General features: G+C 34.8%; 1 protein-coding gene and 1 long non-coding RNA gene across 9 annotated transcripts in view; both read left to right on the top strand.

The window, feature by feature from the left end:
- Positions 1–12,842, top strand: part of Mtgo (miles to go) — a 65,869-nt gene extending 53,027 nt beyond the window's left edge. For all 8 annotated transcript variants that reach the window (XM_064046811.1, XM_064046816.1, XM_064046814.1 and 5 more), the window contains 4 exons: positions 1,042–2,240; positions 7,682–8,145; positions 10,961–11,697; positions 11,899–12,842. In XM_064046811.1, coding sequence (XP_063902881.1) covers positions 1,042–2,240; positions 7,682–8,145; positions 10,961–11,697; positions 11,899–12,240 — 2,742 coding nt within the window. In that variant the 3' untranslated portion in view covers positions 12,241–12,842. The remainder of the gene's footprint in view (positions 1–1,041; positions 2,241–7,681; positions 8,146–10,960; positions 11,698–11,898) is intronic.
- Positions 12,843–13,518: 676 nt separating this feature from the next.
- Positions 13,519–14,332, top strand: LOC135122560 (uncharacterized). Its single transcript, XR_010279413.1, has 3 exons — positions 13,519–13,680; positions 13,893–14,117; positions 14,180–14,332. It is a non-coding gene; the product is annotated as an uncharacterized LOC135122560 (long non-coding RNA).
- Positions 14,333–19,919: the final 5,587 nt, after the last annotated feature.

The raw sequence follows: 19,919 nt of genomic DNA on the forward strand, positions 1-19,919 counted from the left end.
TCGCCCAATTTTTCGTTCCAAAATTCGCATTATCACGGTCCATCTATTATTTTAAGATACACATCTAAAAAAATAACCATATTGTAAAAATAGGGAACACCAAATTGCAAGTTATTTATATTATTTATATTTATTAAGTTGTAATGCAAAGAATATTATTGTACAACTCTGAAACGGTAAAATTGTCTTTAAAACAACATTTTTGATGCATACATGTAGTAAAATGAAATTACTTAGATTTATTGGCCCGACAGAAAAAAATTTTACCGTCAAAACAGGTTATCGCAAGACAAAAGGTGATATCCACCGACAAGAGAATATTTTCCACGACAAAAATACGTATTGCACTGAAAAAAATCGTAATAACGACAAGATATAAAAAATAAAAAAGTCTGAGCCCGCAAGGAGGGTTGATTATCAGCGTAAGTGATGCACCATGAACTTGAGAGAGTATATTTATTTTCAGTGTTGGTTACACAACAATTTGGTTTAGTAATATTTTGTAGTACCATGTAAATATAAAAATTAATTATTTTGGGCGTGTGAACGCTGGTGTCAATGAAGTTATTTCTGTCGTGAATTTATGCTATTTCATGTGTGATTTCTTGTCGTGTAAAAGATCGATTCTGACGTGCCAATATGTATTATTGTATTCTCCAAATGAAATTACGGTAACATTTATAACATGAAAATATTTAGATAATTTGTTAACGTTGACCGTTTAAAATTTGTATAACTGTAAAAGGTAATTGCATAGGTGTGATTGAAAATATTTGTAAATCTTCGACAGTGGACATAATGAACATCGTTAACCTCGAGGAGGATTTCCTTACGTTGGCTGAGCCAATATACTGAAAAAGAATTTAATAAAAAGAAACGGTGGATTTTGTGCGTACGCTAGCTCAGTAAGCACCACACGAAAATTCCCTTTAAAGGTGTAAATAATTCATATGGACCTATTAAGAGTTCTGCTCAATAATGTGGCAACAATTCATTTGATTCACCCTCTTATCTTCACATACCTAACTCATATAATTGTAGGTATCTGAACTGAGTTCCCGAAGTGCCTTATTGCAATGGGCCCCGCCCGCGAAACCATCTGAAGCATCAAATGCGGACAGTCCCGAGATAGATGTTGGTGATTTACGTTACGAAGTATTACTTAGTGATAAGAGCAAAGAAATGAAATTCAAGTCAATATACAGCGGCTCCTCTCTTTCCTGTCGCATCCGCGATCTCAGGCCAGGTCAGGAGTACTCCGTTTGCCTCCAAGTGCACTACGACGAACTTCAAGGCGCCGCCACCGATCCGCTCAAGTTCACGACCCCTCCCTGCGAACCCGACCAACCGCAACCTCCCAAACTCCACCAACGCCAGAAAACTTCCCTCCAACTCAAATGGAGCACCGTCAACGACAACGGATCCCACATCACCAACTACATACTCGAGTACGACGAAGGGAAGGGGGGCGAGTTCGTGGAGTTCCACAGGGGGCGGGTGAAGCAGTACACTCTGCACAAGCTGCAACCGGCCACCCCGTACCAGTTCCGGCTGGCGGCCATCAACGAGATCGGCAAGAGCGCCTACTCTGACGCCATCACGTACGCCACTTGCAACAACCCGCCCAGCAAGCCGCCGCCGCCGGCCCTCGTCGAGGCCTCCATCAACTCGCTGCACCTGCAGTGGAACCGAAGGCCTATCGACGACGAGTTCACGCTCCAAATGAACGACGCAAGGACTAATTACCGGCCGGTGTATAACGGGAGGGAAACGTATTGCATTTGTTCGGGTTTGAGTAATTTTACCGAGTATAAGTTTCGGTTGCGCGCCGAGAACGACGGCGGCCAGTCGCCTTGGTCCGACGAAGTCACCTACATGACGCTTCCCGACCGCCCCAGGGAGCCGTCGAAGCCCGTGGTCAAGGGACGCATCCACGCCCATTCGTTCAAACTCAAGTGGGAACCCCCTAACTATACCGGTGGCGCCGAGATAACCGAATACATACTGGAAGTGAATTCTGGTAGTGGATACGATGTCGTTTATACTGGTAACGAAACGGAAGCTGTCTGTGATAAACTAACCCCTGGCACTACCTACCAATTGCGCGCCAGCTGCATCAGTGCCGGTGGTCGTAGCAATTACTCAAATCCCTGCACGGTGACGACGGATGCCATCGCGCCGGGGCAGTGCGCCGCTCCCAAGTTGCACGGCAAACCCAAGGCTAACAGCATCACGATCAGGTATGTAAAGTTGGCCAAGTCGAACCTAAAATGTCGTGAACTTTTATTTTGTTATGTTCTTTAGTTTTATTTACTTTACTTGCACAACGGACCTTGTTACAAAATTTGACCAAGTAACTTCCAACGAACCTGTCGATTAAAGATTTATTAAGGTACTTTCATCTGTCGCTAAAAATAATGACGATATCATGCCTTTTGGAAAATACCAAATTTCATATATTTTTTTTGTGTTTACAATTAGAAGAATTTGAAGATGCTGATTTATTGTGTTTGTCGTATGTTGACACGTATGATCTCCGAAATTCAGAATAGATTACGTAGAACTTTATTGCCTAGGTTATTAGTTGCCAAACTTTTTTCAAAACAAACCCTTCTGGCAAGAATTTTTTTCGCTACCCCACCCTGTTGTATGTAACTGCACCAGTCTCCCACTCCAACACCTCAACCACATTTTGAGAACCTCTGATCTAAGTAAACGACAAAATGTATATTCATCCCATCTTTATATTTACATACTTTACATACACTACCGCTCAAACCTACCAGCAATTTTTTTCAATAATTCCGAGATAAGGATTTTTTGCTTTTATCCTTAATTTGTTATTATGATGTATGTAAACCTGCTTATCAGTAGCGGTAGTTTTTCTTCTCTTTAATGTTCTTAAGAAACGTAATGTAATTTATCATTTTTGCGCCGTTGTTGGATGATTTTATCATAACGTAACAATTTATCACTGCAAAAAAAAGATTTTTTGATAATTTACTTTGAACCGAGCTACTGTGTAATAAATTAGATCGTCGTGTATATCATTTCTGCCCTACTTCGAAACAACATTTGTGAGATATTTTAGAACAAGAGTGGAATGTCGATAAAAGAAGTCTAGATAAATTAATAGCAAAATTACCAAAAATGTATTCAATGCTCATTAAAGACAAAATTGGTCACATGTACGAACAAAATATTTAGGTTTGTTAAGCAATGTAATACAATATATGTACTTTGATATTGTATTGTTTCAATAACCAAAAGTTCACATTTTAATTATAATTTTAAGTGGACAAATACTGTTGAATGGTACAGTAGGTGGGTCGCGGATTACATACGATTAAGTAATGATTATTCATCCTTTTCAAAAAGTTGATAACGTTCAGAAAAAAATGTTTAATAAACAATTGTTAAAAAAGCATTTATAAATACAGTGATGTTTGTGCTTCAGTGATGCTCAATTTTTAGAACAGGGTTAAGACGTGTTGAAAAAATATATATGTGAACTGATTTTGTTTTTTCAGGAACGCTCCATGCATTTTTTGTCTTATCGTTGTGTTATTGATTATAATGGCGTGGATTTGAGGTTCATTATTAACCAAATAATACCCTAGGGCACTAAGAATAATTGCCATAGTAACGTCAACAGAAAACGCAACTGGCTGAAAACCAACTATTACTTAGTGTATAGCTGGTTGTGTAGATACGGCGACAGCACTAAGTCCAAAAACTCCAAAAAAAAACTGAAAAATTGAAAAAACCAAAAAACAATGGAAAAAGATTTAAAAATCCAAGAAACAAATCCTATTCAAAGTACATAAAATACTGTTGATCTACATTTGTGGCTTACCAGTGCATTAACTTCTTTTTTATGGTTAATTCACTGTTTAATTCCGAGGAAATATCTTCGTTCTTCTGGAGTAAATGCAACCAATAAAAGAATGTGCAAAGATGACTTTTTTTGTAAATATCAAAAACTAAACGATAAGACAAAATTTTGTATGTATCACAAATAACTGTTTTATTATACGTTAATAAATAAAATTAATAACTTTCTTGTATCAATCATTTCCAGAAGGTTGATTTTGCCTTACAAAAGGCGTTACTTCGAATCGATTTATCACTTAATGAGTTGTAAGTGATAATTAAGAAAATTATAATAATGGGAATACTTCAATAATTATCTCATGTTAAATTTGTATAACCAAAAAATGGTTGACATTACTTCAAAATTTCTTAAAGGAGTTTAAAAAAAAAAAACTAAAATTTTTACAATAAAATGTTGTTTGTACTTCAATATTATTTTTGCAGCTCATCTGTGTTCTTGTACAGTTTTGGGAACAAAATTGCGCTCTATTATAAGAGTTGCATTGCATTATCAAAATTTATATATCCGCACATTTAAGTGTACATATTTACATATAATTATGCCCCCGACAAAAATATTGTGGTTAAATAACTGTCTGTCTGTCCGCCGTCTGTCTCGATTTTTGTTGGACAGATATTTTCCTAACTACGGGACCGATTTTGTCAAATTTTTGTGACTTTGTCTATTCATCCCCAGGAACAATGTGATGACGTGATCTAAAAATACTCGTAGTAAATGTATTTTAAATTTTATAAATTAACATACCTCTACAGGTGTAGTTGTTGAATCCGTGTCGAATTGTTGAAAAAAATCAATTTAATTTTGAAACTGCAAGACCTGATGCTCTGAAATCTTTCAAAGATTTTAAAGTTATCGCAGGCATGGTAAATTTTCGTAGACATACGAGAAAAATGGAACAAACCCAACGTTCTTTCGCCGTACAAAAATAAAAACCATTATCACGCATAGCGCAGTGTTAATAGTATTCCTAATATACCTATATCTTATTTATTTTTTATACAAAAACATTGTTTTGCTGGATGGCGCGTCTTACAGATGGTACTACCGCTGACAAATGTTTTGTCAGTATCCTGCTGTGAGAAGGACAGGTAAAAGATTGGTAAGTGAGAGGCTTGTAAGTTTTTTGCATTGTCTTGTGGATAATTCCAAATCACCACACAGCAGGATACTGACAAAACATTTGTCAGCGATAGTACATCTATTCGTCTCATCTGAAGATATCTGACCCGTATTCCTCGAACAAAATATGTTGGCTGTTTTTTTGAAATTAAAACAACTTACAATTTAGAATAAGAATTTATTGATGTAGTTGCAACAAATGCAAGTAATATACCTTCAAACGTCTCATTGCAGCCATTATTCTTGTGCTTTCACAACCAAATTGTTTGCAAATTTTGAATTTATCATTTAATGTCTAAGATCCACTATCACCAAGATGGTCAATATTTTTCTTGCTGGCTTGAATCAAACTTACTTGGTGTAAATTTCATTTGTCTTATATAAAACAACCATTTGTCAAATACACATAAATGAACAGAGACATTGAACTTAACTTAATTTAGTGCTAAGATTAATTAATTTTTAATACAGATAGATCTATTGTAGTTTCGTCAATCTGTTGGACGACTTTTGGAGATATAAGATCTTCGATGGACCCCTATTTTGGTTGAAATTGATTTCACAATTATTTTGACTTTATTTCTTCATCGCCGAAACCTAAAATTAATTAACTACTACTACTAGAAAATAGGAACTCATCTCTCACGCTTAATTTACTAATAATCTTATTTTAAAATACAAGTAACCGTTACATCTGAATAAATCTGCAATGATTTTGGACTTGACACAGACCACGACGACCTTTACACCAAAGCTGTTTCTAATTTTTTTTTTTTTTTAGTATTTGTATGTTAACGCACTGTTAAAGCCTTGAAAATACGGCAAGGTTTGTTATGGAAATAATCAGTGGGTTTGGAACCCGGATGTGATTGTAAACTTTTCCGGTGGTATCAGGGGCTGGCACATTACGAAACCTCATTTTTGATACACTTTGCACATTAATAGCCCACATTCTCCACGATTGATTATTAAGCTCGATTAATCACAAAAGGCAAACCACTTTCGGAAATCCTTCTACTCACATGGCAATTCATGAGAGTGTGACAATCTCTGGTAATTTATATAATTATTCATAGACTTTTCAGTTCAGCGCTAGATTGCAGTTCACATTATGCCATTACATTTTATCTAATTACCTAATCATCAAGCGTATTGTACGATAATTTAATGCATTAACGGATGAACTACTCAGCGGTGATTTATACTTTGGTTACCCAACGTCTCTGGAATTTCCTACGCGCCACTATTGTTAAAAAGATATTTTCAATTGTTTATAGCAGATTTTTCAATAGTTAGTATTAATTGCATCCCAATTTGTGTCCCCTTGAGCACGCAAAATTGAACGAACAAGTTGACTTTTTAAATGTGACCAATGTATACTTCCTCTTCAAAAACCCGTAAAATCTAAGAAACCGAAGGCGTAACAGAGTTTTCAAACCATTGAAACGACCCGTCGATATAAACATATTCCTGTATTTGTGGTTTATAAATCCGTCTCAATTTTTTAATTGCTTTAATTTTTGTTGTTTAATATTTCCACCAATAACCAGTAGCTTCGTCTCCAACTTTTTTCCTAGACATTTCCAGGAAGAGAACAAAAATTTTGTCTGCCCGAGAAATTCTCTGAAATGAATGAGGAATTCATAATTGCGTATATCCCAAGAGAAAGCTAATAAAAGATAGTGAGCACTAGTTTTAAATTTCATTGGTGTCATAGATGAGATTCATTTAACATCTGTGACTCATAGAATTCGTATTGAATGTTTGTATGTATAATAAAATATAAAGGTTTTTAGTGGAAGAAAATGTAAATTTAATGATACACTTGAATCCACTTGAAAGAACTGAAAATAATAGAACTTCAGAAAACGAATACAGAAATAGTTTACGGTTGAACAACAATGGCTGAACTAAAAGCTAGAAATTAAGACAGTTTTAAAGTAATTACAGTGGAGAAAGATCCTGACAAGATCATTCATACATTTCCGCTAACGAGGTTTAAGCAGTATTTTGTAGATTTCCAAATTATAACGAAAAGATGTATTTATTTTTAACAATATTCTATGATTCTCGAGCTGGACAAAATAATCAAATAATAAAAAAAAAATGTTTTATGGAACATAACCATTGAGTTACTAATTAGTAGTATGTGCAATTGGAGCTCACATTAGCAAATTTTTAACTGTCTTTTTATACTTCAAAAGGTCGCAAGTCGACAAAAAACTGAAGGGCACTATCTTCTTCAGGGTTATTTCTAAAAAAATATAGATGAATTAATACACCACACGTATAAACGGCATGGTTACATTATTTTACACATCTAACTTATTAGGAGGTTAAGTCATCAAAGTTTCGATAGAAACGAATAGACAAATTTTGTTCAGCAGTCCGTCAAGCTTCACAACATGTGGTAAATTTCATAAATTGTATACACACTTTGAATATTTTAAATAGAATGTATGTAAAATAAATTGAGACGAAGTCATGTTTGGAAGGAACAAACAGATAAATTTTATCAAAAAAAAGTCAACTTTAAGACGTTTGTAAGATTGAGAACAGTTGGTTTTTTTCCATTTAAACGAAGTCTTAAAAAATGTTTCTCTAAATTAGTGTAAGTAACTAGAATCGGTTTTGAAACATTTTCTAACCAAATCTTTTGTGTTGAAGGTGGTGTGAGCCGGACTACAACGGGGGCGCACCAGTGCTGGAGTACGAGGTAGAACTGGCCGGTCCGCCAGAATACGTACGAAATCTAATTCACAAGAACAAAGAAACGGAGTGTACGGCCACGAATCTCAGTCCGGGCTGCGAATACGCCTTCACCGTCAGAGCCGTAAATAGGATAGGTCCAGGACAATGGTCGGATCAACTGAAAGTTACCAGCGGAGCCGCTCCGCCAGACGTTCCCTCGCCTCTGAAGACCGCTTGCAAATCACCATTCCATATAGCCGTTGACTGGGAAGAGCCGCCGTCTAACGGAGCCCCCATTCAAGAGTATAAACTAGAAGTTAGCACAAACAATTCCGAAGACTTCCATCTAGTATATCAAGGTCCAGATAATTACCATGACGTCAAGGGTCTGAATCCGTTTACGACGTACTATTTCCGGGTTCAAGCATGCAATTCTGCGGGTTTGTATGACTTTATTTTATTTTAGCAACTGTTTAAATAACGGTGTTATCAGTACTGAGTTTCGAAAAATCCCGTTTATTAACAGTCGTACAAATAACCTTAGAGATTATTTGAGGGAAAAAAATTGATACATGTTAGCGTAACAGAGCGAATTTATAAACACTCTTTTTAACATGTTTCTTTGAAATGATCAGCTATTTTAAGTTATTGAGAAATTGTATTTCACCTCCCAAGTTTATTTTTTGTATGCAAACATTATAGCTTAACTAGTAAGTAATTGACACCAGCTTATATGTAATAAGAAATTAATATGATGGAACATCTCCACGCTAAAAATTATTTGTAATCGAGTCATCTGAACGTACATTCAAGATTCGGTTAAAAATTATTGTTGTGTAAACTACGGTTGCGACTGCAATGTCACACAGATGTAAAATATCACGATCAGTAATATTTTATTTGTTTATTAACGTCTGTGCAAATTCTTAAATTCTATCAAATTGTAATGTAGCGAATATCATAGAAACACTCCCCATCGTAACAAAATCACCAAATAACACATCTTAACTTCAACGGAATAACAGATGAGTTAATTGGAACTTCAATTTAAAAAGACCATATGATCGAAAAAAAAATCGTCTAGCAAACTTCAAAATTTACTGTTAAAACATGTGTGGCAACACCAACATATTCCTTGTCTGTTAAGGCTTATATCTGATCCGGTTTTGTCCTATCTTCATGGAGAACATCATCACAGTTTCAAGAGTTGCATTTTAAAAATATCAGACATATCGCTTCCAAATCGAATTCGAATTCAAAACTTCCAAAACAGAACATTTTTGTCCGTGTCCACTTTATTCTATACATATACCTAAGTGTTTATAGGGTTATGGAAACCCACAGAGAAGAGGCGGATGAGCCTAATACCTCTCGCTGCTGGGTAGCAACAATATTTTTACGTGCGATAATACAATAATAGTACATATAGTGGTCCCAATCTGACTTCGTTTTGTGGCACTGCAATCTCAATTACGGCAAACATTAAGGGTTTGCGGGCGCGTACGGTCTTGTGTAGAGTAGACAGTTGGTCTCTTGATGGTTTATGACCGCTGGATTACTTGAGTTGGATTACATGCGTAAAAATGAACCAGTATTGGGAACACTATACAGTATAGTAAAAACGGTAGGTTTCTGTTTCTGTCTTCGTCCGATACAGTTACACAGGTATACGTTTCCACCTCTAAAATGCAGTCTTTAACTGCGTACAGTGTATCAGACGAAGACAGAAACAGAAATGTACCAGATGTCGCGATTGTTAGTTTTATTGTAAGATCACTTTAAATGCATACTAATAAAATTTTATGACATAATTAGGATTATTTGGTTGACAATGCCGAATCGGCTTTTCGCATTAGGGTCCTTCTAAACTTGTAAGCCATGTCGCGTGCCTACAGAATTTCCTGTGTTGCTCCAAGCAGACGATCTTTGGCGGTCATAGCTGTATAATTTATGGTTTTAGAGTTTTGCGGGTTGGGTTCTTTGACTAAAGTTGTAAAATATTATTAGTATGTATTTTATTGTAATCTTAGTATACAATATCTTGCCAAAAAAGAATTATATTATAGGGAGCCGTGTTGAAATTCAAATAGACCGTAATAATCCGCTTCCGGTTTCAATAATGAATATGTCGAACGAAAGAGTTTGTGGTCATACCTGTTGCACGACTAATAAAGATTCTTAAAATTTTCTAAATTAATATAACACTATTTAATTCATTTCATTTATTGCAATAAATTAATGGTTGTTATTATTTCTATCCAGATTTTAATTTTTTAAACTCATTTATACTAAACATTTTATTGTTCAGGGTAAAAATGAGATATTTGTCATCAAATGGAAAAAAAAACATTCATGGTTTTTCTTCTGTGGTATTTCTCTGCGATTTCTTAGTTTCTATTAATTTTGAATAAACAGAAATTAAACAGAGAGTCGCTGCAAACTACAATATGTTGAAAAAGATTTTTTTTAAAGTGCAAACTGTAGTAGAAAAAACTGGACCCCAAATTCACTTTCTGTCAATTTATAGAAATTATTACTCATTTTTACCCTATCAATAATCACTTAAATTGCCTAGGATTTACAAATAACTGAGACTTTATACCTTTCTTTTGTGATTTTTATTTTTTAGTAAACTCAAAATGCGGTTTCATGCAGTTGTTCACCATTGGAATATTTAATTAATTAATATTTCGCTTTTATTATTGTGTCACTAAGCGTACGCTCCTTGATATTTGATGAATCCTAGTTTTAATACTGGAAAAAAAGTCAAAGACTAGAATTGTATGGTTTTTTAAATAACATTACTAAAAAAATTTTTGAACTATATATACACAGTGTAATATCGTATTAGGGTATTGATTTTCAACAGTTTAAGTTTGAAAACAAAACGCATCGCCAATACCGAAGGTTAATTAATATACAAGTAGCTGAGTTTTCTTACAGTTGTGGATAGATAAGCACTGCGATCGCCTTGAGCAGTAGGCAAAGTGTAGCAAAATTTACTTTCGTAGAGTATGAAATAGAGATCTGTGAAGTGCGAAAATTGTCGCGCAGACATCCCCCTTAATTAATTTGTCATTTGACGGTCTAATAACTGCATTACCGTCATTGTTGTCGTAAAAATAAATCTCATAGGTTACTCGATGACTTTTTTCGATCATATGGTACTTTGCTTGTGAACTTACTTAAGTACTTTAAGCGATGTGTGTGCCCAAACTCTCTTCGAAAAAAATTCCATTTATCTTTTGTTTGCAGGTTGTAGTCTTTTCTCCCCTATCGCAGCCATGCTAACACCTGCGGCGCCACCTTCGACCATAACAACTTTACGTAGCGAATCTACTCCAACGTCAATAACGCTCAACTGGAATCCACCGGCCGATAACGGTTCAGACATCTCCCACTACAATATAGAAATTGGTGACAAAGTGATCGTCACTGACGGTGCAGACACAAAATATCATCTAGACAACCTTCAACCCGAGACAACCTACAAAATCAAAATTCAAGCAGTAAATGCGATAGGCACTGGCTCTCTCTCGTCGACATTAAGGGTAGCTACGCTAAAATTACCTCCCGCTCCCCCCAAGTTGGAATGTATTGGCATTGGACACAATTATCTAAAACTGAAATGGGGTGACGGGAAGAACGTCGACTATACGCACTATTTAATTGAAATGGAAAACACGCGAAGTCACGAATTCCAATGCGTCTATAAAGGAACAGCCCTCACATACAAAGTTAATAAATTGCATGAATTAACGACTTACAGGTTTAAAATTTGTGCATCCAACGATGCTGGTATTGGTGATTTTTCCGATATTTACGAATTCACCACGAGCATAGCACCGCCTGCGATAATCAAACAACCGAAACTGGTTGAAGTTGATCAAACAAGTTGCGTGATTGAATGGATGCCCTCTAAAAACTCGTTCCTTGACCCGATCATATTCCAAATACAGGTCACCAGGATAAAAGATCAAACTTTTAAAGAGGTAAGCAGGTCTTCTAAAACTATAATACTAACAGTTAATAAATTTCCTAATTAAAAAATTTACAGTTCTCAGTTTAACTAAATGTAGATTTAAACAAAATTCAGACTTCAGCAGGTTTCAATTCGCAGTTTTTTTTTTTTTACAAATACAGACATTTAATACTTGACGATTTTATTGGGTATTAATTTTTGTTTCTTTTAGACGTACAAAGGTGCTGACACAAAGTATTCGATAGAAAATCTGGAACCAGGCGTGGAATATAGCGCTCGTGTGTGTCCGATTAGACTGACGCCAAATGGTGAACTGATGGGTCCTTACTCGCCTCTCTTGCACTTTTCGACACTGGTTGCCGAACCGACTGTAATATCAAAAATCTCAACAAATCCCAGCTCACCAAGCCACTCTCATAGGAACCGAATGGGCTTAACGTCAATGTTGCAATTTAATCGCTTAAAGACAGTTTCAAAAGCGCCATTTTTCTATGCCTTCCTGTTCACGTTCGTGGGAATTATCATTTCAGGATGGATTATGTCTTTTCTATAAGTGCAATTGATGTGTGGTCGCTTTGCTCACTACAAACTTAAACTAAGCGATACCCTGCCGTATGGCCAATTGAGAGTGGAATGTAAAGTATTATTAAACAGGGCTTATTATAATTAGAGGACCAAAGCGTAAGTTTTGGTATTTTTTATACGTGTTTCCGTACTTGGCGTGGTGCTATCCAATTTAATTAATGATGTGATGTCTATCGACGGTTATCGCCGTCGCAGCTGACCTGTAGTTTGATATATGTGTTGTTATTCCAGTCATATGTATAGTAAAGCAAACCCATACACAGTATGTATGTATTTATGATGCAGGATTAATTAAATCAATTTTAAGTGGCTGGAAAGTCTTGTACCTATAAAAATTTTAAATATATATACTTATATAATACAGCATATAGGTTAATAAAATTATATAACTCTAATGTTAATCTATTAAGTATATTACAATCTAATCTATATTGTTTAAAGTTGGCTAAATTTGGGTTTGTATATGTGCTACTTCCTGCACAGTCGACAGAGATATATTAATATATTATAGGTATAAAGAATATAAATACAGATATAAATAAATCAATTATATTTTATGTACTAGTACAATGTGTTTTATTTATTTTATCGCCCAACAACCCTATAGTAACATCTGTGCTAGTATGTGCAATGGCCAAACCAACATGCTGGAAGTATTTTCCATTTCGATGAATTTTTCAACAAAAACACCGTTTGTAGAATTTGAGGAACAACACAATATACACCTTTTAACATTCCCGGTTTAAAAACAAAATTTCGCGGTGAGAAAAAACGCGTATTTTAAAAGCTTAAATCAAAATCATCTAACACGATATCTACTTCCGCCGCTAGACAGAACCCCAAAAACTTCCTGAAGTCACCGTCGTCACGTAATCAAAGAACTACTCCGTCGAGTTTTCGTCCTTCGACTCATCTGTCGGATGGCTCTTATCGGGTAGCAGGTCTAGTTAATTATGCATGTGCACAATATTCTGCCCTCGTAATGCGACACTATCCACCGACTATCTATACTTAACTGGTAAATATGAAACTGTTAACATAAACCGCCCAATTGGGTTCTCTTTTTTCGGTTATATTCAGGCCCTGTAATACTGCACACGTTTCTACATCATCTACGCCCTCAATTCAGCGACCCTTAAAGCATGCGTCCCTAACACCGGAAACCCTATTGAATATGAATGGTTCGATTACACTATACAACAAATTAAAAAAAAAAAAATTCACAGAATGCACAGTATGTAATTAAAATTTCTTACCTCAAACTCAATTAGCCAAATACACTGACGTCATCCGAGGTCATCAAGATGGCAGCGTTTGACAACTAGCCGGTTTTCTCATAAGAGTCAATGCTAATATTTTCGGAATTCATTTAAATTTGAGAGTGTGTCAACTGTGTTTTTATAGTTTGGTAAGTTTGTTACAGTTTCTAGACTGTGTAGATATCTGTAAAACGCACCATAACGTTTGAATATCCTTAAAAAATAATGTTTTCCAATGTGATGTACAGGTTAACTTCGCTGCATTTTATATTATTTGTTTTGCAAATTAATTCTGTGTTAATGTACATCAATGTTTTTTAAATACACTAGCATCTTAATATTATACTATTTTGTAATTTAGGAGAAAATGCCTACATTTTGTGCTGTTGTGGGTTGCGCGAATCGAAGCACCAGAAATGCGGACAAATTTTATTTTCCTTTCCCAGCAATTAGCAACAATAAAGGTAAATATAGTATACAGGATGGGGAAAAAAGGCGGAAGCTTTGGTTAAAAGCCTTGAAACGAGTGGATTTAACGAAGCCAAAGTAAAGTATTCCTATATTTGTTCGGATCATTTTATTTTAGGTACAGTAACTACTTATTAGATTTACAGTTTCTAATAAATTACTACATTGGTGCTCTTTTAGGTAAACCTGCAGATTTGTCGGTTGTGGACCATCCTGATTATATTCCATCACAAAATTTAGGATATCAAAATAAATCCACTCAATACTTGTAATGTTGAAAGACACAGTCGTTTAAAAAAGAGAAAACTGAATAAATGGCTCTAGACTTTTGAATGCACGAATTTCATTGTGGGTTATTTTAATTATTCCAAAAATAAAAAAGTTTAGAATGGTATTCATTGTTATGGTAGGGACATCGTCTAAACACAAATTAAAATCACTTGCACTCATTATATAAGGATCTACGCCGTTTAAATTGTTTAACTTTTGTACATATCTGCTTTTCTCTTTGACGGAAAGACATCGTGCATAATCACTTAAATTATCCATACTTTAAAAACAAATTACACACCTTCACTTAAACCCGTCACATTAACCTCAAACGAAAATATTAATTTCCGATTTACCGCTTAAAACACACGGATGTATTTTGGGCGACGAGGAATTCAGACCAAAACAGCGTTCTGTATTTTTATTTTTATTATGTATTTTTAAACTCAAATCGCCAAAAAAAAGCACCCTGATACACAGAAAAGATATGAAAGAAGCTATTCACGTGTTTATTTTCTAGATAAATACCCACACTTTTAAATAAAATGCGAAAATGTTAACATTGTCGCTTATGGAGTTTCACGCCGCTTGTCAAACGCTGAGTTCCCGCCACAGCGTGACGTCACGTGTTATTGGCTAATTGAGGATTATGTTTGAAAGAATCGTATTACATCAGGTTTCAAAATGAAAAGTGTTTATTGAATTTTTTGAAATCATACAAAATTAATAAAACAAAACTTCATTTTTCATTGAAAAAGGTCTTTTTTTTCGAACGATTGGCATTCCTATTGTAGCCAGATCTCGCAGTATCCCTCTGAAGACACCAACAGAAGTCTGCAAGCATGGGTGGATACATAAAAGCGATATTTTTACGGTTAACTGCAATCAAGTGTCCCAAAAAGTAAGAAAAACAAAACACCCGTTATCTATGTTTTGTGATGTGATATGAGTATAAAACATTTTTTTCTTTAGTAGGTATATGGAGTATACCCAACCTCAAACACTAGCTGAACTTTCTGTGAATTTTTGCACAGATTCTAATAACTCTATAACCCGTTGAAAAATCAGAGACCAGATGTAATTGGCAAACTCAACTACTGGCCTGACATAACTCTTATAGAGCTTGCTAATGATAGATATATGACTTCTCGCAAATGCTTTTCCCAACAAATACACCATTTTGTTCGCCTTTCTAGTAGTATTCAGGACATGTTCGGACCAAGAAAGAGTGGACGTGACAAGTACCCCTAAGTCGACATGGAAATCAGATTTACACATATCTACACCGTCTATCAAATAGGTATGTTGGGGATTGGCGTTCCCAATGTAAAGAACTCTACAATTTGCAATATTAAGTGGAAGTAAGAAGTACCCATTTCGAGCTCCATTTGCACACTTCCAGAAGATCTTGAATTAATGCCATCCAGCTATTACTTAAGTTATACAATTTAATATCATCTGCGTATATGGCAAATGAGGGCCTCAACTTAAATTTCAAATCGACTGTATAAACTATAAACAGTAGCGACCCAAGAACGGAGCCCTGCGGCACACCACTTAAAACCTGTACGCACCACCGACCCTCACTCTGAACAAGTGTTAAAGTTTCAAAAGAGCAATAAACAACATTTAAATTCGCCATACAATCTTGTGAAATTTTAAACAACAAATAAATCTTATGTGAGATTAAAAATTGACATCAAATAATTTATACAAAAGATCTGGTGTGAAATAAACTTGTGCAAATAACAATATTATGTGAGGTTAATAAAACTGCAGAGCATGAAATTTACGTTCAATGAAAATTATACAACAAAGAAAATTACTGAAGTTAAAACTGTGAGATTGAGAAATATTGTACGAGGTGAAAAATTGCAAAGTTAACAAAACTCACATGAGATTAATATTTGCCACACTTTATCAACGATTCAAACAAAGAGTTTACATTATGTCAAATTATATCATGGTCTGTGCATGAGATTAATATTTGCCACACTTTATCAACGATTCAAACAAAGAGTTTACATTATGTCAAATTATATCATGATCTAAGTGATTGGTTACTTCAAAAAAACAATTTACTTTGAAAGTTTAAAATACCGCGAATTGGTTACCCCAACAAAACACATAATAAACAGACACAAAAATATCCAATCATCGTTGCGAGGGAAAAAGCGTCTCGGTGATGTAAATTTTAAATCGTTGCGAGGAAAAAGCGTCTCGGTGATGTAATTTTTTTTAGAGGTGGGAGGAATAAACCTCGTTGATGTTATTGATCTCTAACGTTGCGAGAACATGCCTCGATGATGTGATCAATCTGTAGCGTTGTGAGGACAAGCCTCGATGAAGTAATCAATCTGTAGCGTTGCGAGAACAAGCCTCGATGGAATAATCAATCTGTAGCGTTGTGAGGACATACCCCAGTAATGTAGTCACGATAACGACGATAATAACCACCTAAGGGAACAAATTATTTTAAAGCCCCCGCCAGTTTGCAGTATAATGAACTTTGTTTAACTGCCGTACATGAACTATTAGAAATCTTGTGTGAAGAATTAAGAAGTGTTATAATCAACGAGCGGAATTGTATCTCATACGCTAGATCCAGTGCTGTCGTGGCGATAGTTTGATTACAAATATATTTTTCTTTTGGACTATATCAACATTGTCTAACTACCAACCGTTTATCTCTCCCAAGCCGCCCTCAACTAAGACGTGGGGCTTGGGCAGTACATGCATATTTAGTTGCCTATGTTTAACGATTTTTGATTGAATTTTTTCTTTCAAATGCAAATTATTCAAATGTGATTTCGCGCCGTTGTTAAATAATTTCAGCGCGTAAATTTTGATTTAAATTCGGTCACCACACTATTTAAACTTTGCGGTTTTGTCATTGCCCAAATAGATGTTGAAATTGAGAATTCATGGGAAACCCGCGTTGGCGTGGAACGCGCTACTTGATAATAGCTGGCTAGTTTGTAAAGACTGGGTATGAGGCAGGTTTTTTTTTAGGTGTAGAAATGTGTCTATAGAGTAGAATCACCGAGGAAGGGTGACAATCCATGACGAGGAATTTAAATTCTCACTTGCTGAGCCATAATTTAAATTTGCCACCACACTATCGTAATACCTTAACTTGCATATTTACATCCAGTTACTTTAATTCAGAGTTCTCTTTCACCTGTTTTTTTTTTTTAAATTTGTGACATTCAGATATCCTACATTGATTCGTAACATTTAACTTCATTGTTGGGGTTGGAGAGAATTTTTCATTTGGGGAATAAATCCTACTTAAAAGTCGGTTTATTTCGCGATTGTTTTTACCTCTCCGAAATGGAGGAATAAACGATTTCTGACCTCCACATCTTGTGTTTGATTTAGAGACGCTTTTTCAAGCTTGGGGTTCAGCACTTTATTCATACATGTTAAATTATGGCGGGATATACCGTGTAAATTTGGGGCGTTACAATATTTGCATTGATCTGCAACACTTGGTTCTTGAAAGTTGGACAGGTTTTTGCACCTGGAAAAATAAGTCCTTTCAGACTTATTTTACATCTTTTCCCTCCCCAGGAAAGAATAAAAAAAATAAAAGATAAATGTCCTCCATATTTTGCATTTTGATTTCAGGTCACGTTTTCAACCTTAAAGTGCGCCACTTTGCATTTGAACGCATTCCGCCATTATCAAAATACAACGTAGAGTTCTAGTTTGTTGTTTAAAATTTGGTGCACATGTCTCATTTAAAGGGGATATTTGGGTTTCACAACTCTATCCACATTTTCATACTCACTGATTTCTGAATTTTGACACTGAGGAAACTAAATACATATAACAGTTTTTGTTGGACATTCCTTGAATTTTAAATACCACATCTATCTAGTTTTCGTAGGAATTTTAAGACAATTTGCAATGCATAACAACTTCTGTTCACAGTCACAAAGGAATTCTTCTCTTTTTTTTTTTTTTTGAAAAGAGTACCTACCTACCCGTCATACACACTTTAAAATCAAACCCTTTTTAGCACCTTCAAAGTTTGTTCCAGATACCGTGAACTCATTTTACATAAACTTTTATAATTCAAATGTCTAACTCGACGATAGGACATTGCAAATTGCGTTATTCGTTTTAGTAACACAGTCACGAAACGTGTAAATCTCTGATACGATCTGTTATCACAGCCGACAATACTAAGTAAATTGTTTGGTTAAGTTAATAGCATATACAAGTAACTTGACGAAAGGCTACATGTATACGACAATGTCAAGGAATTTACGTGTATAATTACATCTATAACATCAATTAAGATTTGTTTGTTTTTTTATTAATATATTTCTTTTAATTTTAACTAAATATTTTTTTTAACACTACATGTAGGTATGTAGCTTTTTAATTATGAAAAATTGATCGATAAATAGTGTCTCGCCTGGCCTTTTTAATATTTGTCCACTATTTAGAATTAATAACATCGCCACCGTCACTGACCGGAAATTCTAACGCACCGCCATCAACATAATTATATCCATCAACCACTCTTGATTAAAACAACTTTCATTTGCAGTTTTCAGGTGTTGTAATTCTGCTTGAACGCACTTTGGAATTTTTCTTGGAAAACTGCAATGTCAACACAGTTAAGACACAGTAATAAACAGTTAATTACAGAGGCCTATAGTAAGTTTAGTACCGTTTGAACCCATAAACTATGGAGTTTATTAAATATTTAATGACTTTTGTTACAATATTAACATGTGACAATTAGGGGAAAAATCATAGATATGATTAATATCAACAACATGACGATGCGAGAAATTGGTACACTGTAAATAATTTATTGCTTCTACATATAAGTTCCAACAGTAATTATTATTATTAATACCTAAAACTTCTAAATAAAGACGTCATGAGTAGTCCCGTTATAAAATTTATGTGAAGAAAGAATTGTTAATTAAATATAGGTCTATTTTCCCCCTTCTAGAAGTAAGTGTTTGTTATTTAAACCAATCCACTGCCCAATAATATTCCCAAAAGTTTTTACCAGGGAACTACACAATGTTATATAGAAACCACCAAGAGCCATAATAAAATTTTTTAGTAACTGTCAGCTAATTCATTTTCAATAATTTCTTTTCAAGTCACGTTATCAACCATACATACTCATCAAGTCCTTGACGGAATCCGCTGATTTTAACAGTTAAAAAATTGTACGAAATATTTATATACTTGAAAGATATGCTTCTAAAATGATAACCCGATAGCGACCATTTCCAAAGGTACTTAAATTTACTTAATTAAATAATTTTAACCCACTTTCGCAAAAATTGAAAATGAGTGGTCCAAGAACAGCAATGTGGGACTATTTACAACATCAGTTTAAATTTTTCCCACAATTAAAACAAAATATACTATCTCCTAAATGTCACTACTTATGGAAAGAAAACGCTAGGTTGCTTTTCATATTTAACAATCATTTCTAAGCGTAGAAGCGTAAGATTCCATTTGTCTGGTGCAATTTTTAAAAACATATTACATTTGATAAGATATGCGTATTCGTAACACGATTTCTAGAAAAATAACACTATTATTATTTGGTCTTTACAACGCCGCCTTATATAACAGCATATTTTACCTACTTCATTTACTAAAAAATAAA

The sequence above is a fragment of the Zophobas morio genome, unplaced genomic scaffold, assembly GCF_036711695.1.
Source record: "Zophobas morio isolate AGI-343-1 ecotype UQ-CSIRO unplaced genomic scaffold, CSIRO_AGI_Zmor_V1 ptg000005l, whole genome shotgun sequence".
Taxonomy (NCBI): Eukaryota; Metazoa; Arthropoda; class Insecta; order Coleoptera; family Tenebrionidae; genus Zophobas; species Zophobas morio.